At 40.6% G+C, this 24,869-nt stretch overlaps 1 protein-coding gene across 4 annotated transcripts; it reads right to left on the reverse strand.

Annotated features, from left to right (window-relative positions):
* Positions 1-507: 507 nt before the first annotated feature.
* On the reverse strand, positions 508-24,086 carry dnajb6b (DnaJ heat shock protein family (Hsp40) member B6b). Of its 4 annotated transcripts, none has more exons than XM_010747908.3 (10): positions 23,895-24,086; positions 16,442-16,565; positions 14,484-14,593; positions 13,153-13,221; positions 12,903-13,007; positions 9,723-9,860; positions 9,487-9,634; positions 9,041-9,111; positions 3,126-3,284; positions 508-1,494 (listed from the first exon to the last, which is right to left on the reverse strand). In XM_010747908.3, the coding sequence occupies exons 2-10, from the start codon at positions 16,504-16,506 to the stop codon at positions 1,385-1,387; spliced, it is 975 nt and encodes a 324-aa protein (XP_010746210.2). In that variant the 5' UTR covers positions 16,507-16,565; positions 23,895-24,086; the 3' UTR covers positions 508-1,384. The 4 variants fall into 4 exon arrangements, with proteins under 4 accessions (XP_010746210.2, XP_010746211.2, XP_019127195.1 ...); XM_010747909.3 differs by lacking the exon at positions 23,895-24,086 and adding an exon at positions 20,519-20,674; XM_019271650.2 differs by lacking the exon at positions 23,895-24,086 and adding an exon at positions 18,037-18,170.
* Positions 24,087-24,869: the final 783 nt, after the last annotated feature.

A 24,869-nucleotide genomic window follows, 5' to 3' on the forward strand; every position in this document is an offset into this window, starting at 1 on the left:
AAAGAGTTGGATCATCGGTCGACCTGAGGCGGATCGAACGATGCCTGGGTGCTCAAACAAACATTCATTCTTCTTTGGTACACATATTTATTCCTACTTTACACTGTAAACATGTTTATTTCTGCTGTGAAGTTGGACATTTTAACATGAGGGCTTATGTAGATTGACTCATTCTGTAGCCAGCCTCAAGTGGAAGTCTGAACAACTGCAGTTTTTTGGCACTTCTGCTTCACTTCACAGCCGTGGCGGTTGCTGCTTGTGTGAAACAATCTATAAATGACATGTGATATAAGCTTGTTTCATTAGGCATCACTTATTGTTATTAATCTCACGGCTAGAGGAGTTCCTGAGCATGTTTTAGTATTACTGCTATATGTGTTTTATATGGTGCATGCTCTGACCTGTCTGATTTGTGTCTCTAGTGATGAAATAATATATACTGTATAAAGATATGGCGTAATATGTTATGATGCCACACGATACAATAACAAATGTATCCACACGGACGTGTTCTTGAAGCATTTATTAGTAAGAGTCCATAAAAAAATGAACATTTCTACATTTCCACTCACAGTCATCATGAGAACGACGTGTCAAGGACAAACCAGAGAAGAGAAATCATTGAAGAAAATACTGATGGAAGGTTGACATGTTGCTGTATCCACTCAGTAGAAAGAGGGAAAAAAAGACTTTGAGAGGGGTTAACAGCTATTTCTCACCCTGTGGGATGTTACTGCCAGGGTGATCATTGTCATTGTCACGTTTCATGTATGATGGAGGAGTGAGGAGAATGTGTTCCTCTCCTCCTCTTTCCTAAAACTCGCTCTTCAGTGCTTTCATTGTGCTTTACTCTCACATTGCCTAGGTAGCCCTTTCTCTCCTTGTCTCCGTTGAAAAAAGGTTTCTCTGAATAGACCGACCTTCACTTATTCTCACATGCCGTACAATGTTGCTGCAGTAATTTCCACGCTTATCACAAACACGATGGCTACTGTAATCCTCCTTCCCTACCTGAACTCTTTCACACACACTTTCTGCAAAAAAAAAAAAAAGTTCAATCACAGGAGATTAATTAAGGATCTGAATGCTCGCTGTACATCCACAGGGCCCACCCACAATAAATACAGCAACAGCAAAAGCTTAGCTAACTAAAAAAAAAAAGTATCTTGGACAGAAAGAAAAAACGTTGAAGTGAGGTCTCTGCAGGCTGATGAAAGCAGGCAGCTATGCTTTGCACTGCAGCTGATAGACAAGAGGAGATATGGGCACAGCAGTGGGGATGTCGGCCCCTTCGATACATAGCAACGATGAACTAATGCCACGTATGATTGATGGCGCTTCTGCCAATAAATATATGTGTGTCTAAGTGGGTTGAGGGTGTGTTTTAAAAAAAGGTACCAAGTCCACCAAACCGAGGGAAGAGCCGCGGAGTCCTTTTCTTCTTGGACTCTGCATCCTTTAGCCACAGTTTCTTCCTCTTGGTGTCTGTGTGTCCTACAAAATAAAAGAGCAGACATCATCATTCAATGCCTTTAATAAAGGGAATAAGTCAGTGAGGCTTTAGAGATCAGTTGTGATATTAAAAAAGATCAACTTAAGGGTTGCCAGCTTGAGAGAAATCTCTGGCTACCAAACGCTAATTTGCTTTTCTTGCTGAGAGTTAAATGAGGAGATTGACTCTCTCTTCATGACTATGTGGTCGGTTAGGACCTGGAAGGATGTGCTGTAACCATTCAGCTTTGTTTTGTGATAGAAGTTACTGCAGCTGGTCAAGAAATTGTCCACACATGCTGCCTTTGAGCTTGTTTTAACACAAAAAGTCATGAACACAAACTTTTTCAGGTAATTTTTTTTTGGTTCTGATGCTTTTGTAAACTGTTTATATCCTCTGCGTTGACCCTCAACTCCCTAAGAAGTGAGAAAGGTTAGTGACATAAAAAAGTTACTTTGAGTAAAACTATCTTCTTGTACATTAGCAGCGTTTTATCTAGTGGTTATGTGACAGATGATGTCGACAATTTGCTGTCAGTTTCACAAATCAGTACTGTGTAATTAACTGCCTTCAGAATTCTAATGAAATGGATTTTTCTTTCATTTTGTGTTCTTTCATTGCAATTATTATTATATCAATTATAAAAAACTATCTTTTTTTAAAAAGAAATCATCAAGGTGAACCTAAAGTATCTCTCTATATACTGTAAAATCAGAAAACTTTTCATTCTGTCCACATAAAATGGCTTTATTTTTAAATAGCTTTAACTGCTCTTAAAAGGAAAACATGCACATCAATCCATATTTGAAGCCGATAAGTTATATTATTACTTTGTCGAATTATTAAGTTCAGTTGTTAATTGTGTTAAATCCAGATGCCTTGCAGCTATTTTCCAAAAGGTCAAAGGTCAAACGGTCGACTGGAGGCTTCTTCATAACGAATTTAGGAGCTGAAACAGACAAACAACTGTGATGTGAGGGGAGGATAAACAGCAGCAACCAAAATGTTGTTGCTATCAATGATTTATAACTCATCTATAAAACATGAGGAAAGGATTAATGAACTATTAATAAAGCTATTAATTTCATCTTGTGAACACTCCATAAGGAGTGAATTAGTAGAAAGTGGTGCAGATTTTTCTTCACATTCAAAACTCTTCAGCCAGCAGCGATATTTTAAAAACTCTGCGAGGGCTCATATTTTAGTAGTTTGTGTCTTTATCTCTCAAAGAGAATTAACGTCTTTGTTTGCGCCCCAGCAGGAAATATGCACGGCTGAATTAAAGGTTCCCTCCTTAACTAACGAAGCTGCTCTTATAAAACATTCAGCGTCTGTGTGTTGCAGATAATTGCTCAGCCTTTGTGTGCGACTTCCTGACCCCGTGAGGGAAAACAAGAGGGCGACCTCTGACCTCTGGTCGTTACTGCAGCATAGAACAGAGCCGCCTAATGAACACCTCTGTCCTTCCCTGTTTACATCTGCCAATCAAACATGCCACTCTTTGCTGTCGTCCTTTGTGTGGCCGTCAGACACAAAAGCAGACAATTAGCTGCGCTTATTAAGACTCTACTCTTTAAAGGAGAGCTCTGTGTGCTGGTAATTAATCAGCCCTGCTGTGGCGGGGTGGGCAGACCTCTCGTTAGTCCCAGGCTCTGTAGGCCATGCTCCTCCTCTTCCTCCAAGGGGTTTTGGGGGGAGTTCCTCAGGTAGCGCTGGTGGAGGCCGTGGCCAGGGAGTGCGTTCTGTCTGCGGCGACGGTACTCTTCCTCCAAGGGGTCTTCGGCTGCGATGTCTGTGGGTGTGGGCAGAGCAGAGTGGGGGAATGAATCACACCTAAACCCCTCTCTCTTTCTTTTCTTCTTCTTCTTGCTGTCTGGACGGATTGCCCGAGGTGTTCAAAACCAACATTAAATCTGAAGCGTCTTTGAATCTCAGCCTTCTGACATGAGATGTGTGGTGGACAAAAAAAAAAAAAAAAAAAGCCAGCTGAAAGGAAAACATATTACCTTGCGATGCCCTTGGCAGTGTGAGTACAATCAGGAGGAGGGTGGGGGGGGACAGATACACACATCTATTACAGCAAGTTGAACACGAGGTGCAAAAAGACATATTGATGTAACCAACATGAAACAACAAAGATGATATAAAACAAGAAGTTCAAAAGAGTCCCTAAGGCCAAATAGACCCCTCCTCTCCCCTTTTCAAACACCAACCATATATTTCATTCATATTTCATCTGCCTGACTTTATTGTGATTAGTCATGTAAATAAAATGAGATTTGGTTATTCTTTTCTCTAGGTAATTTACATTTATATTGAATTAGTGTGTGTGTGTTGGAGGTGGTGGTGAGAGAGGGGGGGGGACTTATTATGCTGCGAGATTACAGGCAGATCTCATCGCCATTGTGTTGTGTAATTAAGGCAGTGGAGAGGAGAAGAAAAGGGGGCCAGATGCTCGCCGTGCTGAACCTGGTCCCCCCCATTTAGAGGAGGAATCTGCACCAGCATTTCAAAATCCCCCCTGCATGGTGCGTGGCCTTAAAGACATCCGAAGTCATTAGAGACGTGGCAGCTTTGTTTGACATATTGCCGTATACCTGTGGGAGCGTGAGGCACGTCCACGTAAACATATTGTCATTTTAATCATTAATGTCGACTGTTAAACTCTGCATGATTGCGGCTGTACTGCAACGCTGTCTTTGATGGTTTGGTCTTTGCTTTTTGTGTGGCTAAGTTGTTCATTTTAGAGGGAGGTGGCTCTCTGTTTTCAGGAGGTTTTGCATGTGCTCAGGTCTTAACAGAGACAAAGACATCACTGGATTTCAATTCTCTGTGAACAGACATCTTATTACTGCAGGACCTCCATTTTGACCCAAGTCTATTTCTTGTCACAAATGCTTTTCCAGTGTGTTAAGGTCCAAATTGGTATTTTCTTGCAGAAAACACCCAAACTTTAAGGTGATTTACCCCAAACTTAGATTGCAAATCAGCTTTTTAAATCAAACACACAGAGTTGACCCCCCCCCCCTGCGAGGAGAGACCAGCCCACTGGCCAACAGAAAGGGGACAATTGGTGGCTTTGCTCTCAAGGGTGCTGCTGCTGCTCGTTCTCTTTCCAGCTAATCCCAACCTGCATTTGTTTGGTGATCCTATCAAGTGAAGTTAGACAGCTGGATTAAGCCAACATGTATGTGACTTCAAGCTTTTGTGTGTGCTCCTTCGCTCCAGAGGATCAATGTTTGTGTCTATTGTGGACCCGGTTACCTGGGTGATAAGATTCCTTCCGCTATCAGGCCGCGTAATCCATCATCAGTTAATTAATTTCCACAAAAACAATATCAAAAAGCAGTGATGATAATGAGATCTTTTAGCGCTCATGAAGGCGGCCTTTTATTTTCTGGATGCTTTCATTTGCAGCTATTGTCTTGGGAGTGCCTGTCATTTGTCTCCAGGCTTAACAGTGTGAGTGTGTGTGAGTCTGTAAAACTGTCCAGGCAATACATGAGCATGTACGCAGGTGAAAACACACCTAAACACACACACACACACACATGGATACAAAATCTATGTGTGACAGACAAAAGCAGACGTATTTGCAGCAGGCTGGAGGCTCAAAAGCCTAAAAATAAATCACTGCTCAGGAGGAGGCTACATGACAACTACAACTGTGGATCAGATTATTGTCTTGTCCACCTTCCTCCGCTTTATGTGAGTCTATATCTGAGCACAGAGAGACACAGTGTGTGTCCACACATGGCCAGAAAAAAAAAAAAAGAGAAACTGACAGCTTATCTTTGCAATCGTTCATAAAGTGGCCGGCAGCGCCTAAGCTGTCAAGTAGATGAGGTGGAGGTGGTCGTGGTGGTGGTGTGGGGAGGTTAAAACCGGATGCTCCTTTCTGCCAACAGGAAGCCATCTTTCATAACACGGGGAAAGTGGAGGACAGGAAATCACAGTATTATGTGTCATATCAGAAAGGATGGATGCAGGAGAGGAGGCTGTGATTTCTGACAAGAAACACAGAGCCGCTTTCATCAAATCATAACTAATAAAATGTACAGACACTTAAATATTTATATATTATTTGTTTATATATTATTATCTGTTTATAAAAGTGTGTCACGTGTAGCTCACCATCACTGTCTGGTTTCTTCAGTATTTGTGATTTCTGTTGTGGAAGTGATCATTCAGACATATGATGTCATGCTTTCATACTTTTGTATACAAACAGTGTCATCTAGTGGCCACATGAGGGTCCAGCTCCAAATCAAAGTGTCTGCTAAAGAGCAGCAATTCTTCTTTTTTTTTTTTTTAAACTGTCTCAGAATTAAATATAGTCTTATGATTTTACTTTACTTGGCTACTTATTTATTTGTATTATTTCTTAGTGTGCATGTCTTTTTCAGTAGTGGTCCCCCTCAGACTTTTCTCTCTTTTTTTGACATAATATTGTAGTTTTATCTCACCAGTCCTCTAAAGACTACCCAAATTAAGTTACTCATATTCATCCACAAGGTCAGTGGCTGGAGCCTCCACAGTGTCTGACACGCAGCTCATGGAGGCGGTTAAGTCACTTTAACATCCCCCCCTCCTCGGAGTCATAACTCAGTTGAATCTGGACACACAGGCATGATACACATATTTATAGATTCAGTGTGACTTACGCTTACCGAGGATATCATTATAACCGACAGTCCGTCTCGGATAAGCGTCCATAAAACCGCTCAGATAAATCATAGTAATAAAAAGACGCTCCTTGTAGCTACAGAACCTGCCTTAGAAATATCAAGTTTTTAGGTTTTATTCAGTATATAAGTATTTTAGTGACAGTTGTTGGTGCATTCATGGGTGCATTGATTTTAAAAACTGCTACTAGCTAATTCGGCATACTTTTAATGTGCAAGTTTGCTAAAATGCAAACAAATATATGCAAAACAGAGCTCAGCAACCCAATCATACTTTAATTTAAGAATAGTGTCATTCCAAAAACAAGAGTCCGATTATCGCTTAAATAAAACAAATCAATCAGGAATAATATGAGTGACTAAATTAAATAATATAATAACATAACAGTTCAAGCTCCAAGCACATAAAACCTGTGTTGATCCAGCAGAGGGAGCTGTTGCATCATAAATATAATTCATACTCCTGCAACACATTGAAGTACTTTTACCCCTCACTATGAGCTCTTTAGAATATTACATTATTTAATGTTATATAATATTAATATAGAAAAAAAACATTGATTTCTAGAGCCTGCATGAGGTTTAATATCCATAAAAAAACGAAAATAAACACTGACATATTTGTGTGGATGCTAAGATTAAGCTATAATTTGTGGTGAGATATTGCTGCTTCGTTTTTATTGCTAGTTCGAGTCCCCATCTACAACATATAATCGTAATATCTCATCATCCACACACACCTACAGGGAGAGAGAGGGAGAGAGAGAGCACACAGGCTATGAAAGCAATAGAGATTGGCGCAGGGCTGCAGTGTCACCTAGCAACAGTACTGCGCACGCGCAAACGACGCTTCAATCAGCTGGTGAAAAGGAAATGTTAAAGGACAAAACAAATACAGAGCAAATCAAATGCAAGACACGACCTTCACAGCATCAGCACACTCATATCTGTACGATTAAAAGTCAGAACTGTGAAGTGTTTCAGTCAGGTTGTTGAGACTCGACTGGAGGCCTCACCCTGTCCTCTTCTTCCTCAGTTTCCCATTCCTGACTTGTCTCTCTCAAAAATATGCAGTGAGGCTTGTGTAAATAAACTAGCCCCGAGCACATTCCTCAAGAAACACACACACACACACTCTCTTACACACCGTCTTCTCTGCACACAGTGACCTCTGAGTCAACAGCAATCATACAACGCTGCTCAATTAAAACTTTAAATCTGAGCTTACAGTGCAGTCACGTTTAGAAAAGGACACAGAGCACACCTAAAAAGTTTGAGTACTGATAATCAACTGCCAGATGAAGCTTCCTGTTTAGAAGATAAATCTTTGAGTCTTTAGTTTTGGCTCGCCTCGGTGTGTGTGTGTGTGTGTTTGTGTGTGTGTGCAGAGCTCAGGTTCTTGTTTGAGGGCGTATTCAAAAGAGAGCGCACTATCAGCACTTTTACAAGCGCATAAAAAATGTTCCCATGGGAGGGGTGAGGAGACGAAATGAAACATGAGGCAGGGCACACGAGTCCTGGAAAGTGGGTGTTGTTTCTGTCTCACCTGGGCTGTAAAGGTAAAGCATACCTACCAGGGCAAAACACCTCAGGGTTCGAGGATACAGGTTTGCAGAAACCAAATCATGACCTCTATATAATATGAATAATGAGTAAGATTATTTCAGTGATTAACTGAAGCAGCACATTACAATCTGTAGTGTCAGCGACCAAGCCCTAATGTGAGTCACCTATGCTGAAATGGAGGCATTAGTAGGTTAAAAAAAAAACAATGCACACACCGTGAGCTGTATGATGAGGGTGAGTGTATAAAAGAAGCAGCCGCTGTGGGTTTCCTTTATTGCGGTTTGTGTGAAGCAGATTTCAAAATGTGATCAGGCACAAGCACACACACCTCATACATCCAAAGAGTGAAAACAAACAAACACTCAAGCTGAAAGAAACACCACACGAGAGACACCGGGTGACTGCGGCGGCCTTTTTCACGACATTCCACAAACTGAAGTTTATTGACCAAATCTGAACTCTTTATTTTGTTTTGTTTTTTTCTTTTTACAAAGAATGAAAATTTCCCCTGTCTGGTCCGGTGAACAGTGTAAAGGTGATGTGTGTGGTCTAATGTTTTTGAGTTGCTGAGACAGAGTTACAGTGATACTACAAAGCAGCCTCCTGGAATCAGCAAATCATGCAGAAACAAATGAAACACACAGTGGTATTCTCAAAAATACACAAACAAATGTAAAAGTAAGTGGAAAAAAAAGCACATTCTAATAATTAATTATTAATAATCTATGTCATTCATATTACACACGCATGAACATGGGAACAGCTAACAGGTTAGTTCAAGTTAAAGACATTAGGCAAAGAGGTTAAGCTTTGATCATTCACTTGTTAAATTGGTCAAATGAAAAGAGCAAAAAAAAAAAACTAAATGTACAGCATCTTTGTTTTTCTGCTACAATAAGAAAGACAATATTCACCCCAAAGGAAAAATATATATATAGCACGTACCCAGCATTGTGCATATGGCAGAAATAAAAAAGCACAATTCAATTAGAGTAAACGAAAACACAAATTCCAGCAAGATGGTCCCCCCCCCCCATCAATAATGGAATAAATACAAATATACAAATACTGTCAACTTCTCTCTCGCCTCCGTCGCAGCTAAGCTAAAATGAGAAAATTGTTCCTCTGTTCGGGAATGAGGTGCAGGAGGACAGAGAGACGAGAGACCAACTGCCGGTAGCAAACAAAGTCACTGGGCCAGTTTTGTTTTGTTTTTTCCAGGTGTGAAAACTGTATGTCGGTCATATGTTGTGGCGAGATAATTACTTGTTATCCAGTCTTAGGAGCTGCTCCTTACCATTAACTGTTAAGGATTTTAACTGACCGTCCTCCTCCACTTCCACCCGCTCCTGGCCGTTCTCCACGATCCTGAAAACAAAACACGGAGGTTCGTCACAGATCAGGAAGTCTGGCTGGTAAAGATGTTTCGAAGAAATAGTTTGACATTTGAAAAGTTTCCTTTCTTGCCAAAGGTTAGATGATAAGAGCAATACCACACCCATGAAAGCACGTTGCAGTGTTACGGGAGGTTATGGGCAAGACTACTTATTGACTGCATGTAGTAAATTCATAAAAATAGTCCTGAATATATTATATTTCCCTTTGTTTCCAGTATTTATGCTAAGCTAAGCTGACTGTAACTTCTAAGAGTGGTATTGATCTTTTCATCTAACTCTCAGTAAGAAAGCAAATTTCTCAAAACTATTCCTTTAAAAAATTCTGGTGAGTCGGAAACTTAAGTACCGTTTTGTTGTGATTTTTCTGCCGTTGATGAACTTGGTGGAGGTTGACACAGATCTGAAGTTACCCATTCCTCCTCCGCCACCGCCAAAAGATGAAGAAGAGAAGGAAGTGATTCCTCCTCCGCCCATGTCTCCAAATGAGCTAAAACCTACAACAGAGCGCACGTTCAACAGTCAAAAAGGAAACGCATCATACATTTATGATGACTCCAGTACGTGTGGAGTTATTTGTCGCACCTGTATCAAACCCTGAGAAGCTAGACCCAAACGCTGGGAAGCTCCCGAAACCAAAGAGCGATCCCCCCATCCTGCCTCGGCTCGCGCCCCTCTGACGGCTGCGACTACCTCCGAAGAAATCATCGAATGGATCATCAGCTGTACAAACAAACAAGAAGGAACAGATTAAGACTTTGAGCTCATGTCGTATTTCAAAATCATTGTAGGTTTTTTATTTTTCCAGTTCTTTTGGGCACTTGAAAGCAGCAAATACAGAGAAAAAAAACACATTTATCTTGAATATTGGACCAAAACAATGAGCTGAGAGACACCTCAACACTAGATCTGAAGGGGATTGCAGATTTAGGTGATAATCCTCTGTGGGTTTGTCACTACGAGAGGCCCCCTTCACATTACACACAGTCATTTGATCCATTATTAATATAAAAAATACTGATTTGAGCGGATTTAAGGCTCATTTCAAATTCCAAAAGACTTAAGTACCTGATAATTAAAAAGCTGCGGTGGATGTCAGAGCATCGGTTTGTAATTTCTGGAACAATCCTAACCCTAAACTGTCAACGTGCCCACCACTTAATTCTCGTCCTAAAGCCCTGCGGACATGCTACTAATTTCACACTGCCAATCTGGGTCACCCCAGCAGGATAAGGCTGGATCACTGGCACCGTTTGCTGTAAGAAGACTCCTCCTTCAACCTTGAATGTACCGAAGCAGCGACGAAGAAAGCTTCGTTTGTTCCCTCTGACAGAAGGCTTAAAATAAAAGTATCCCCTGACCACTTTTGTAACTGCATTACTGCATGTACTTAGAAGACGACATTAGAGGAGGCAGATCAGCTCTTGGAAAACAACAGCAGACATCAGTGGAAGAAAGAGCTAGGTGTAAAGTCTGCTTAAACACTGGAATATTGGTTTAAATCTGGTATATATATGATCAGAAATGGCTGTCACGTGTATATACAACATAATGCACTAAAGCTAAGTACAAAACATGTAGTTGTGTTACAAGTCTAAATACAGGAGTTCCCCGGGGAGTTATTAAGGCGGTATTTTTGGACATTTCTGCAGTATGTCCAGCAAAACGTCTGTTGATATCTCATCCTTATCCACTTCTTCACATGTCCACTGGAGAATGAGTGCGTGCTGTTCTTGGCAGACGACTAAGCCCTCGTCAACGCGTGAATCTCTATTTGTCTCGACGGTGTACCTCCGCCCCCCCGCCTTCCTGCCCCCAGGAGTCTGCTGGCTGCTCCGAGGTGGGTGACTGACAGATCTACAGGACCAGCTGCTGCTCACCGAGACAAGCTGCTGGACAACGCAGGACCACGGCGGCTGGATGGGATGTTGAGAAAATATATCTGTACCCTTATTTCATGGCTGCCTTCTTAAGGACAGCCAAGAAAGGCAAAATGGTTCTTTACATAAATCAGTCCGTGGAAAAATAACACTGAACAAGATGGATGTTTTGACATATTTTAACACGCCAATCAAGCCAAATAAAAGCTGTCCACAGTCAAAATATAACTTGAACTTTACTCTTCTGGGCGTCGGTGTAGACAGCTTCATGGTTTGGCTTTTTTTAAAATGATCAACACCAACAACAGCTGTGCTCCGCCGCTTTCTCTTCTCCACGTTGATAAATACAACAGTAAGACAAGTCGGAGTCATAAAGGCAGTTCATAAAAACAATCTGAAGATGATTTCCCGAGAAGTTCTAATTCAAGCATCACTTCTTCTAACTTGTATATCAGCTTACAGTTTATGTTACACCCACGCTCGAGTTTCATGTGTGTTCGGACACACAGCGCGAGCACACACACACACACTTGGCGTTATTACATCTGCTTTTGTTTTAATACAGAAGCTATTTTTGAAAGCATTCCAGTTGAGTGATGTAGACGCACAAATCCATCCTCTGCCTGCGTCTGAACTCCATATTTAGAGCTACACGGGGTGAACTGCACATGCCTTCCAATCAGCCTTTAGCTGAACCCACACAACCCAGGACAGGCTATGAAGGCTCAACTCAACACACTTAATACAACTACTGACACTTAGAGTTAGCTATCAAGTTGTCATTATAACAAATGGACACACATTGGTCAACTGTGCATAACCTCCTCAGCCAGCAGTACAATAACTTTCAAACCAGAAAGATGTGGGGGACAAAAGAGAGGAATGAATCTGAATATTGAGGGAAGATATGAAGAAGAATATCTCCGTACCATGTACTTATATCTTTATTTTGTTTTGCCTTTGCTTGGCCTCAGTGTTTGGCTCTCTGTTATTTTGCCTGAGCATCCTGTTTGTGCTTGTCAGTCAAAGCAAAGCTGCTATATATAAAGTTATCACTGATAAGGATAGAAATGAAATCAACATATAGCAAAACACAGAAGATGTAGGGCTGCCACTGATGATTATATTTTATTTTTTATTGATTTTTCTTCATTCAACAGCTGGCAGACTAATATTTCTTATTTAGGAGTAATTTCTTCTCCACTTTGTGTGGATAATTAATGGTCTAACTGATCAATTGTTTTAGCTCTACTGAAATGTAACACACTACAAATGTCTTCATAAGCCCCCCATGTTAAAATGTCCAACTTCACAGCAGAAACAAACAGCCTGGCACAAAAAAACAGTTTTGGTTAACTGTAGTGAGGATGAGGGTGAACAACCAACATGGCGGCAGCCAGAGCTGCAGATTTTGAGCTTCAAAATGGCTCTCCAGAAACCTGAATGAAAGACTCATAAAAGAAAGCTGGAGTGAATGAAGAGGTCTAAGCTCTGGTTAATAGATGGAGGCTACATTAAGGTCAACATCAAGCAGAGACACTGAGTGTTTCTCAACATGTGACATTTAGGTGAGGTGAAGAGTGCTTAGAGGACTGGAGATGCACATTACAGTGCTGTGACATTCCCTAATTAGCTTGCCTAACTGGATAGCTAATTAGTAAATGTTTTATATCATGTTTCACATGATAAAAACTGGGACCTACAGGATGTCCTCCTTTCCGCTCTGTCTCTCATGAGCCTCCTCAGGTCATGTCTGTATATTTTTGACCAGATAAAGTTATGAAGTTAATAATAGCCACTGGGTGCTCCCCGCTCTTATGACTCTGTTCAGTCACGCTTTCTTTCCACTCCTTAAAAAAAACCAAGAATCAGCGGCTGGACTCACCGAAAAAATCTGCAAACGGATCTCTGCCACCAAAGAATTCCCTGAAAACGTCCTCGGGATTACGGAATGTGAAGTTGCTGCTGCCAAAGTGATCGTAGTGGCCTCCTGTGAAAACATGAATAAATACAGTTCATAAATTTTACAGCTCATAAAAAAGCAGGATTATAAACAGTAATCATTACAAAACATATCAAATAAAACAGCACACAGCAAAGACATGAAGATTTTGTTTTTTTGAAAATCGTCTTACCCCCTCCTCCACCTCCTCCTCCTGAAAGGCCTTCTTTGCCGTATCGGTCGTAAGTATTCCTCTTGCTTTCTGTTGAGGGAAGAGTAGTTGTTCTTTAGATAAGACAAACAGAGATGAAAAAGACAGACAGAGAAAGTGTCCCACCCGGTTGTATTTTAAACCTAAATTAGAGTCACACTGCAAAACAAATTCACATCAAATTTATTCAGTTTTTGCCTCTTGTAGTGATCAGAAGCTTTTTCAAAGAACATCCAACTAATGTATTCTGAGTGTGTGCTTCATCAGTATGACCACCTGCATATTTGCTTTGAGTATTTGAAACTGTATAAAGCTGCTCAACAGTAAAAACAAGAAGGGCGCAGCCATTATCAGCGACGCACAGACTGTACGGCCCAAACTGATAATCCTGACACTGCCCTGTAAATGCTGGGTGTGTGGTGCATAACGGTGACAAATAAAATGAAAAGGTTACAGGATTCTGCTGTGTTCTACTCTCATGTTTACATGAGCAGCATTCTGGTTATGAAACTGGGCACAGTCGGTTCTACATGTGCCTTCAAACCCCACCAGGAGTGTTTCAGAAGTGTTTTGCCTGCAACACCATATTAACTTGCTCATATTTGGTTTTTCTTGGTTTATGTACTTCTAAATATGTGTGTACCATAAGTAAATATGCTACATAGTTTAACTGTTTCACTTTTGGATGTTCCTATAATCTGAAGATTGCACAGGGTGTTCTACTTTGAAAATTGACCAGACTCTCTATGCCGTTTCTGTGTCTGACTTCCAACCAACTGGAGCTGCCCTATGCAGATTGACGTGGGCTGCTCGCGGCGTCCATCAAAAGTAAAATCGTCACACATTCTTCATACATCGGTCTCTGAAACAGACTGCGGCGCTTCTGGTGGGGTTTGAATCGTCGACTTGGACGGCCGCGATTAACTCCAGTGGCCACAGTGCACATGAAATTCATAGCATCTGTTCCCAGTGGACTTTGTCACGTTATTCCGTATTAAGTTTTGTTTACATATATTTAGACTGCATGTGTTACATTAACAATATTCAGTGTTTTCAAGCTGTGTCTCCTGATTTTGGTAGCATACAGGTAATAGCAACAAAATATTTAAACTGACACCCTGCTCTGAAAATCATGGAGGGGCAGACATGGAGGTGTTAACTTTTTTTTTTTTTTAAAAAAGGTGCTCTGACGAGATATGTAAGTTGTAAGAAACGTTCATTTCAAACTGTGCATTTCACCAGTCATCATTTTCATACATTCAGCACCTCGCGTGGCTATATAACAGATTTTCTCCGTCTGCAGAAGACCTCACCATCGGAGAGCACTTCATACGCCTCTGACAGCTCTTTGAACTTTTTCTCTGCCTCGTCCTTGTTGTCTGGGTTCTTGTCTGGATGCCACTTCAATGCCAGTTTTCTGTAACTGAGACACAAATACCATACCATTAAAATGAAGGCATAATGTATGTCATGCTGTTGATATAGGCAGTTCCTATTACAGAAATGGGAGAATGGAAAATATGTATGTATGTCTAACGGGCATTCCCCCTAACAGACACACATATGCTAAGACATAAGAGTCTTTTTTTAGGACGGCAACCATGCCTACACCAAACACACAGACCCTCACACAAATACATATATGCATGCACTGTCCTTCTCCCCTCCCTATGCAGAAATAACAAAGACAGCCTGAACTCTACTGACGTGCAGCGTAGGCTCGCACGCCGGCTTACGCTGCATCAGCTGTTTGTTTCTAAGCCCGGCGGCAACACCAGCAGCAGTCACACAGATGCTGTGGACGAGACGAGGGACTGAGAAAAAAGGCTGCACACAATCAAGGGATTGACTCCCTTATGGATCTATAGTGAATAGTCTTTGTCGTCTACGTCTTTGTTGCAATCTGTGACATTATCTGGCTCTCTAAAGCCTGGTCAATAGTCAACCAGCCAGATTAAGTTGAACAATGTAGCGTCAGGGTTTGCGGTCAGAAGCCTGTATGTTCACGAGTGAAAGCCAAGCCAAGCAAGCGAAAAGCTACTCTGAATACTTTAAAGTCTCTGAGGACAGTGTGAACTTTTGTTATCTTGGCTGAGAGTTCGTACTCGTCACATTTATCAACAAACAAGACTTAGAGTTTAGAGCCATGCTAGCCTGTCTCTGAGAGGATCACGTCATAGATGATGAGATAGGAAAGATTCCCATGATGATGAGTTGGGGGCTTTCACGTAATCAAGATGGGTGTGTAATCAAAAGAGTTGTCACATGAGGATTAAAACACTGTTAGAGATTTTGGTTAATGTGAGGCACCCACAGTATATTTGTTTGTTTTTCCAGACACTTCAAAGTCATTCACATCCCATCCACTGACTTGGAAGTTTACCTGAAAACTATTTACAGATGAACAGGTTTAACGTGTTCAAATCCTAACGTGCTAAATTAGTGTTAAACACAAAGTACAGCTGAGGCTAATGGGAATATATTTTATTGTTATTTAGTCATAAATAAAAGGACAAATCTGAAATTTGGCCTGATGATTGAAGATATATCTGTTCCACATTTCATGACAATAGATCCAATAGATGTTGACACATTTCACTTTAAAACCACAAATGTCAATGTGCTGGTGGTGCTAGGTGAAAATTCAAGGTAAATTGTTCTCTGGGCGCCATGGACATCTGTAAGCCGCCGAGTCACTAGCATAATGGCATAGCAGAGGTCAAGACGACAGAGATAAAGATAAGACTTATTGATTGGTTTCAGTTGAGGATAACATTCGACTTTGGTGCATAGAGATAGCACGCTCTGAACAATGACTGTCTCTATGCTGGATTCTTGGCAAATTAGAGACTTTTATTTGATCAGCAGTGTTTATTAGTTTCCAACAAGTTGCTTAATTTATTGACTTACCTGCATTACTCTCAATACGTTTTAATTTCCTTCACTTCAAACAGGCCTGCTGAAACCAAATGTGTTGGTGAGAAACCTGAGGAAGTGTAATTAACTGGAACTGGTCTGTTGAGCGGGCGACTGTAAGTGGGTGGGTGAATCTAAGTGGAAGGCATTTGATAGCGGCAAGGTTACAGGAAGAAGAGTGGAAACTTTCTGCATTGCGGTCTCTCTGCTCTCTCTCGTTCTCCCTCTCTCTCTCCTGTGTCAGTTTATACAGCTTGAGGGGGATATAATTAACCTATTACACCCCTCAGAGTGGCCGAGATTTAACGACAACACCAGGGGAAAACCAGAGCAGAAAACACCCCGGGGCACTTACGCTTTTTTGATGTCCTCTTGCGTTGCATTTTTCTGGACTCCTAATATCTGGTAGTATTCCACCATGGCTCTGTTTGTGTTGAGTTTGTAGGTGCTCTCCTATGTGTGGATCCTCTGCACGGCCTCTGTGGAAATAAAGTTCTGTTAGGACATGAGATAAACAACATTTTGTGACGGGGTGAAAAACTCTTCGAGACCTGAGGGGTAAATTAAAACGGGGGAGGGAGGGTGCGATGGCATTAAACAGGGTGGCAATACCCAACAATGTAATCAACTGCACTGAAATAGAGATGCAGGGAGGAGGACGACTAAGCTAATACAAGTCTAGCGAAATTACATAATAAGTGGGTGATCATCTCTCACCCTGCGGCAGAGAAAATGTGAATCATGTTTTGCTTTTGAAATTTGGAGATAAAGAGGATGAAGCATTTTTTTTTTTTTTTAAGCATGACCTGACGTTGAAGTTACGAAGCTTAGCCTCTCAAAAACAAGACACAACAGGTCTGATGAAAAAGTATCAGAAGATATTCATGTCGTCTAGATTTAGCCCCAGATTTCCAATTTGTTTTTTGCAATGCTTCAACAGATAACCATGCACCAGCATATCACTGTCATCAAAGTCATGTGCTCAATGTCTCTTCTGTAACAAGCACTGGAAACATATTGAGTCTTGATCTAGAGGCAGATGCAGAGAGAGGTCAAACTACTAAAAAATACAGATATTTAACTCTGTCTGGAGGAGCTTCACCTTTAATCTAAACTATTTCTAAAGGGTATCATCTCTTGACAGAAACGTAACCATCTGCAGCAACCTGGTCATGTACAGCAATTACACTACTCTCAAGTCACAGTGGACGACATCTTTTCTAACCCAAATATAGTCTTTAGCTGCCATCGCCCTCACGTGTCCAATGAAGGCTGCCTTTGGCTTTCCGTGACAATTAATAATGACCTTCACAGCATATTTGCCTCTGGGATGTAGTTTGTTCAGTGTGCATCATCCGCTGATCTCACATGCAAATCATACTCTTTGGGGAACAAGTTCTTATAATTGCTCGTCAATGAAAGGATAACGCTTTGCATTGGCATGTTTTCGCCCAATATGTCACAAGTTTTCTTTCAACACTGACACAAGGCGAGCTGGTTTCCAGGCTCTGCTCTGTGTTGGTACAAAGAGGAGCTAAGTGGAAGATCTGTTTCTTTGCCAGATTTAAGTGACATAGTTTAAAGTAATAATAATCCCTGTATATTTTGGCTCAGAAAATTTGATTTTAAAAAGAAAAAAACTTGACCTCACAGGGCTTTTTTAAATATTAAAACAACACTGCATCATACTTAAGAAGACAGATAAATTCCCACATGTCAACACTCTTGCTCTGTTCAAACCAATCTATTTAACAAAGCATGGGGGAAAACAAAAAAAATAGATATGCAAGGACATAACCTTGCATCAATTCTCAGTTTACTGTGGCCGTTTATCGCCCAAACTAAAACCTATGACACAAAGCATCAACCAAACCTAATAAATCACATCCACTTAAACAGACCTGAATTCCTTTCTGCACCTTGACCTTAACAAATAATCCAACAACTCACTTTGTGCGTGACAGGCAAAATCATTCACCCTATGGCAATGGGCCAACTAAAACGAGGAAAATGCCAAGCGGACCCGCAGTCGACCATTAATCATGAAGAGATATCTTAGCTAGTGCGCTTAAAAAATGATAAACAAACCCAGTGAGGACTACTTACACTGGGAGTCCACTGTGTCCTGTTTGTTTGCTATTTATAACCTGTGGCCTTTGCCGTTAGATTGTGTTTGTGTGTGTTATGAGCGTGTGGGGGGTTGGGGGTGTTTGGCACACGGCAGTGCCAGTGAGTGGCTCCCGGTTGGGACATGGCACAGACACTAAAGTCCTCTCTTTCAGATGCCTGAGTCAGGCGGAGACTCAAAATCTGATACTGCATTATCCACCCACTCTTTTTCTTTTTGAATTTACATATCATAACGGTTATAACGTACGTTTTTCTATCTTTACAGCCAAACACAGACAACAGTATAAATATAAGAGACATGACCCAGAAAGTCATCATTTTCCTCTGTTTTTTTTCCCTGACTCATCGTATTAAATCTCCCTTTATCCCCCTCACTTCAGCCATTACTGACCCACTCACCTGTTACCAGTCGCCCACAGCAGTGTGGAGTTAATGGACACGAGTGCCTGCTAGTTGTGCGTTTACTCGAGCTTCTGTGCAGTGTGTGTATCCATGCGTGTACGCTGCATATTGATGCCTTGTGGTAGCGTTACACAGCTAACCCAGATCTGACGGATTCCTGCTTCATTCGGCGTGAACTGAGCAAACAGATGTGGGTCATGTCAATCCCATGATGCCTTTTGTGATGGTGATCAGTTCACAGACAGAAGACGTCCTTTATTATATTTGTAATTCTCCTAAAAACTAAGCGCTAGTAGGAATCAACAAACAGATGGAAAAGCAGCTTCTTCCTTATTTTGCCATAATTTTTACAATCAGGAATCTTTGATCAGCCTAAGAAAATGACAAATTTACAGTGGGAACAGCTGTTCCCATAAACATACGGACATTTCCCCATTCGTTTAAGAGGAAACTGAAAAAATTATTAATTGCCGTCATGGTTGTCTACAGTTATTCTTTATGTTTTTATTATGGTTTAACAGCTGCAAAGAAAGGGCTAAGCCTAAAGTAGTACTTTTGGATTTCAATATGGGGGTTATAAAAAAATCATGAAAATGAAACTGACCGCCTGTTAGGTGAATGAGTACGGGAGCTGTATATCACACTCTCTGGCTGTAAAGACAGAGATGAGTCACAAAGCAACTGCATTTACTGGATGACCTTTAATCTGACCCTGATGCATAGTAAGAATGAAACTATGTCTATCTATATATGGGACAGATTGTGTTGTACAGAAAGTGAAAGACCTCTACAAGAGCTTGCTGTGACTCCAACACTTACTCTTTGACAGGTGTACTTGCAAGTGACTGGAAGGCTGCCTCAGGGCAGGACTCTCTGGCAGGACTTTCATCCCCCCAGATGGCTTTGAAATGGGGGGATGCAAAAGGAAAAAGAAACACCAGAAGGCCTTCCAAAAGAAGACTTTATGAGTCATCATTAAACCAGTGTTCACGGGCTCAGGGGCAGAGCGAGTTAACAGAAGTCAACAGCAATGGTTTGATCTCGGTATAAAACATTGACTCTGCAGGAATCCACACAGGATTTTGAAGCAGACGCTTCTAGACAAGTTGAACAGCGAGAGAGAACATCTGTTGGAGCTTTTTGGTTTTTCAGCTGTGCAGTCGTGGTGTGCCAAATAATCTTTCTTCCCTTGAAGGGGCAACATTGTGTAACAGTAGATAAATGAGACTAAAAGTTAAATTCTTGCATATAAAACCAGGAATGCAAAGATAATTAAGTTATTTTATGTAGCACAAACTTATTCATTTAGACTGTTTGAACTTTTTCTGTTGTATTTGGGAGCCATGTTTTAAATTTTGTCGATTCTTGGTCATAGCGTGTGAATAATTGATAAACATAGGGGAAGCTCCATTATAATGCATCAATACTTGCCCTGACTCCAAGCTTGAAAAACAGGTTTGAACAAGTTTTAAATCAAATCACATTACAAAGAATCCCGCAAAAAACAGAAAACACTTTGTTATGCCAACTTTACCTTTGTACATCGAACCAATGTACAATGCCGGTATAACGCTGCCGCAGTGTGTGTTTTTAGATTAGCATGCCGGCATTCCAGGACCAAAAGAGGCGTGACGCGTAACAACAGCATCGGCGTTTAGTGCGTCTCGTCCTGCCGGCTTTTCACACACGTCAATTGATTACTACCTCTGCTATTAGCTCAATGGTGGAGCAACATGCCTCCCATTCAATGTTTTTATAAAGAATGGCGTAGTGGAATAACAGTGCAACATTCCTGCTTTGGACAGCGCCTTGTACTGAGGCGATGTATTTCACGGTTAAACAATAAACTTTGAAAAGTGGGTCACAATGTTATAAATCACATTATAAATCAAAGATTTACATCAGATATAGTTTGAACTTTACACTGACTGTGTAAAGACTGGACAGCGTACACGTGACGTCATGCACAGGTTCCTGAAGAGCCGTTTTGAAGCTCAAAATCTGTGGCTCTGGTCACCGCCATCTTGGCAATCCAGCAACTTCCACCTCCTGGCTAATCTAACAATCGGCAAAGCGGATCATCAGGATCAGAATGAAGCCGAGCCATCTGTAACAGCAAAGCAGCCACGCTCTTAATTATAAAAAAAAAATTTAAAAAAATCAAACCATTGAAAAGTTTATGGTTTATTAATGCAGGGCTAATCAGCAGCTATCAATGATAATCTAAATAACCTTATTTATTTTAATCTGGGTCTATTACAGGCAAAGAAAATAAATAAATACATAATAAAATTGAATATCAGATCAGATTCGGTCACACAGGAAACTCAATATTATAGGAAACATAAGTATTGGAGAGCTAACGTGACTGGACTTTCCACAATGATGACAGCCATCACAAGTTATCAACACTGAAGTTTGCCTCGCAGCTTACTGTAAGCCACATCATGTCAGTATCAGCAGATAATCAGGGTATGGGCTCATAAAAAGGACCATCGTTTGTCGTAAAAAGCTTTCATGATTTCCGTCTGCACAGCAACTCCTCATTTAATTACCTGCAGAGCAATTCTAGGTTTTATCTCCTTGATTGAAATCTCTGATTAGACTGTTTTTTTAAAGGCCCATTCTGTCCCCGCAGACTTCATTTTTTAGGATAATTATCTGCAAAACGGCCTCACACTGTTACAAACTAGTACATAGTCGTCCTCCTGCTGTGATTGCAATCAACAAAGGCAGCTGGAGTAGGTCTGCCAGAGCCCGAGAACACTCAAACACCACTAAAGATCCGATCTCAACAAGACAAGAACACTGGACCAAAAAAAACAAGCTTTGGGAAGACAAATCACAGCTGACAGAACGATAAGTTTGTGCCTCACATGAAATCATTCATATCACCACGTGTTTGTGATTCAAACACTACCACTCCTTTCTCTTTACTGTCTATTAGTGGAAACATGCTCTGAGTGCCCCCAATCCCAACAAGACTTCATTTACTGTAAACAGCAGCGAGCACTGTCTCCTCGGACAGTGGATCCATTCACAAATTTACATGAGTGCGACATAAAAAAAATCAACAACTTGTTCCCTTGTTGTCAATTACTGCTACAGAAGGCAACAGCGCTGCAAATACTTGTTGGCACTTTGATATGTGTCAAACTGACTAACTTATTTAACACAAACAGATGCACAACACCTTCTTTTTGTCACAAAGATCCTTCAAATGACAAAAGGAATGCATGCCAACGTTTTAATAGTAGTGTTTACACAGTACACAGTATATTTCCACTCAAACTTTGAAGTAAAGGCCAACAAAGCATACTACACAACACGACCTAAAGGTTTTGTTTCATCTCACCTGCACCATTCTTTTTTACTTAGTCAGTAATTAGTCAGTCATTAGTCACTTTCCTGTTGCCATCACATTGGGTTGTCATTCAGTGTTACCACAAGGTAATACAAATAAAATCCTAAAAATAACATTATTTTAATGGCATCTGTGTGATGTTTCTTATTTAAAAAACTCAACTTTTTCAGTCAGTCATCAAGAAAAAACACAAAATTTCAGCTTGTTACAGCCTTACAGTGTTGCAACTGACAATAACTTTCATGATCAATTCAGGCGTACATCATTTTTAGGATCATTTAGTCTAAAAGAAATGTCTCTCAGTTCCTAACAGTAGATGACAGAAGTTTGTGCAATGTTTCTTACTTAGGAAAGGGCATTTTCCTGCTTCCTTTATGTTGCGTTGTTATCTAGTGTTACAAAATAGATAAAAGAAATAAAATAAATCCAAATTAAGAGGCTCGTCGTTAGCTCGTTACAGCCTCATAGTGTTGTAACTTTCATTATCCCTTGATGTGTGGATTATTTTGTGATCATGAGAAATGTGTATTTAAAGTTCTCTCCGATAACAACAGCAATGTTTGGCATTTTCCTGTTTTCATTACATTGTTCTGTAATCTAGTGTTACCGCATAGATAAGAGGCATAAAATACAAATTAATAGGTTGTTTTAATAACATGGGCATAATGTTTCAGTCACTCCTTAAGTAAAAAAACAAACACATTTAGCTTGTTACAGCCTCATAGTTCATTATCAGCTCATATGCTGATTATTTCAGTGATCAATCAATTAATCATTCAGTCTAATAAAGTGTCCATAAATAGTGAGGAAACGTCTGTTTAAAGTCCTCAGATCCCAACATGAGGTTTTCAAACATGAACCTCATACTTGAACGGCTGGAAACAGGAAGTGTTCGACATATTCTGCTTAATAAATTAGTCAAGATTAATCAACTATCAAACTCTAAAGACTAATCATTTAGCTGATCTGTGGATTGTTTGTCAAACTTGCTTCTCTCTACTCACAATTCATTGAATTAAATAAAGGTTTTAGTTTATGGTTTAATTAATATGAGTTGCAGTCTATTATCCATCTGGTACTTTTCCACATTTTTTTAAACTTACTCAAATACAGACTAATATTTCCTTCCTCCTTTACTTCCTGTCTGTGAGGTCTGTGTAACCAACGGCAACCACTGCTAAAAAAAAAAAACTAAACTAAAAACTGTGGTCTAAATATAAGAACATATAAATAAAAGTGTTTTCCTTCTTGTGTGGGTGATGTTTGTGTGTCTGTTTCTGGACTCTAAACATCACAAGAGGCTGCTGTAACTCGTCAAACAGGCACAAGAAACGATCATGTTACCAGAAACTTCCAGAAAGTCTTAAAGCAGAATGAACGTTTGTTTGTTCTGTTTTGTTTTGTTTTGTTTAGAGACGTATATCCCGTTAAAACACGTAAAAAAAAAAAAAAAAACGTTACATAACGAGCGAAAACGTCTCTAAAAATAGTGCTTGTCGTAACTTTAACGTTGAACCGGTGGTCTCGTATTGCAACGCGTTTAAAGTGTCGGTTAATCAACATTAACTGTTTTCCACCTCGTCGCCATAGAAACTATATTTACGCGAGCTAACGTCTGAGCTAGCCGCAGCTACACTTATCATTATTATCATTATATGTGTTTAGGTTGGGCAGCTAGCGTTAACGTTACGCCAAAACTATATTTATGGTGGAATAATTAAATATATTAATTAATGATTAGTGCGGTTAGTGTGTGTGTGTGGAGACAGGGAACATCAGGTTGCGACACCACAGCATCCCCACATGCACGCGACAGCAGACGGTTAATCAGCCGTTAATCAGCGGTTAATCGACGCGCCCGTAACCGTCGCTTATGTTTTTGCGCTAGTCAAAATAAAAAAGCAGTGCTCACGTGTATGTGAAGGAAATGTCCGCCTCTCCTTCTCCTTCTTCTCTCTCTCTGTGTGTGTTGTTGCTATTCCTCCAGTCCTCGGCTGAGTGCGGAACCTGTAACTGCAGCCGCTGCTGCTGCTGCTGGTGATGTGGCTGCTGAGAGCGACGAGCCACCGTGCTGCTGCTGCTGCTGCTGCTGCTGCGTTCACGGACTGTCAGACAGCTCAACTCATCTCTTTTGCAAGAAGTGCTGCAGTTCCTCAAACAGCCACTTGAGGCTGGCTACAGAATGAGTGAATCTCCATAAGCCCCCCACGTTAAAATGTCCAACTTCACAGCAGAAATAAACAAGCAGGAGGCTGCGGAGCATTAAAAGCAGGACCACCAGACTGAGGAACAGCTTCTTCCCAGAAGCTGTGAGACTGTTGAACTCTGCAGGGGTCCCTGCCCCTCATCCCCAAATTTGCCTTTACTTTTTATATTTTATACTCTCTCTCTCTCTCTCTCTCTCTCTATATATATATTAGATAAATATAATGATATATTATATATATATATATATATATATAATAGATATAATATATATATATAATATTTTATTTTATATTTTATATTGGGCTGCTCCGGGACCAGGGGAAACCAATTTTTGTTTCATCCCATGTTGACATGTGTTGTAATGACAATAAAACTCCTTGAATCCTTGAAGTGAGACCATATCTGCTACTGTGGTCATTTTATCATTCATTGTGATTCATTGTCATTTTGTCAGTCATTGTAATTGTACAATATGTTTGTGTTGACTTGTCCTGTGCACGTGACATCCATTGCACGTCTGTCCGTCCTGGGAGAGGGATCCCTCCTCTGTGGCTCTTCCTTCCACCTTTTTTCCCTGTTAAATGTTTTTTGTGGGCAAGTTTTTCCTCACTCGAACCGACGGTCTAAGGACAGAGGGTGTCACTCCCTGTACAGATTGTAAAGCCCTCTGAGGCAAATG

This window comes from Larimichthys crocea, chromosome XXIII, assembly GCF_000972845.2.
Source record: "Larimichthys crocea isolate SSNF chromosome XXIII, L_crocea_2.0, whole genome shotgun sequence".
Classification (NCBI taxonomy): Eukaryota; Metazoa; Chordata; class Actinopteri; family Sciaenidae; genus Larimichthys; species Larimichthys crocea.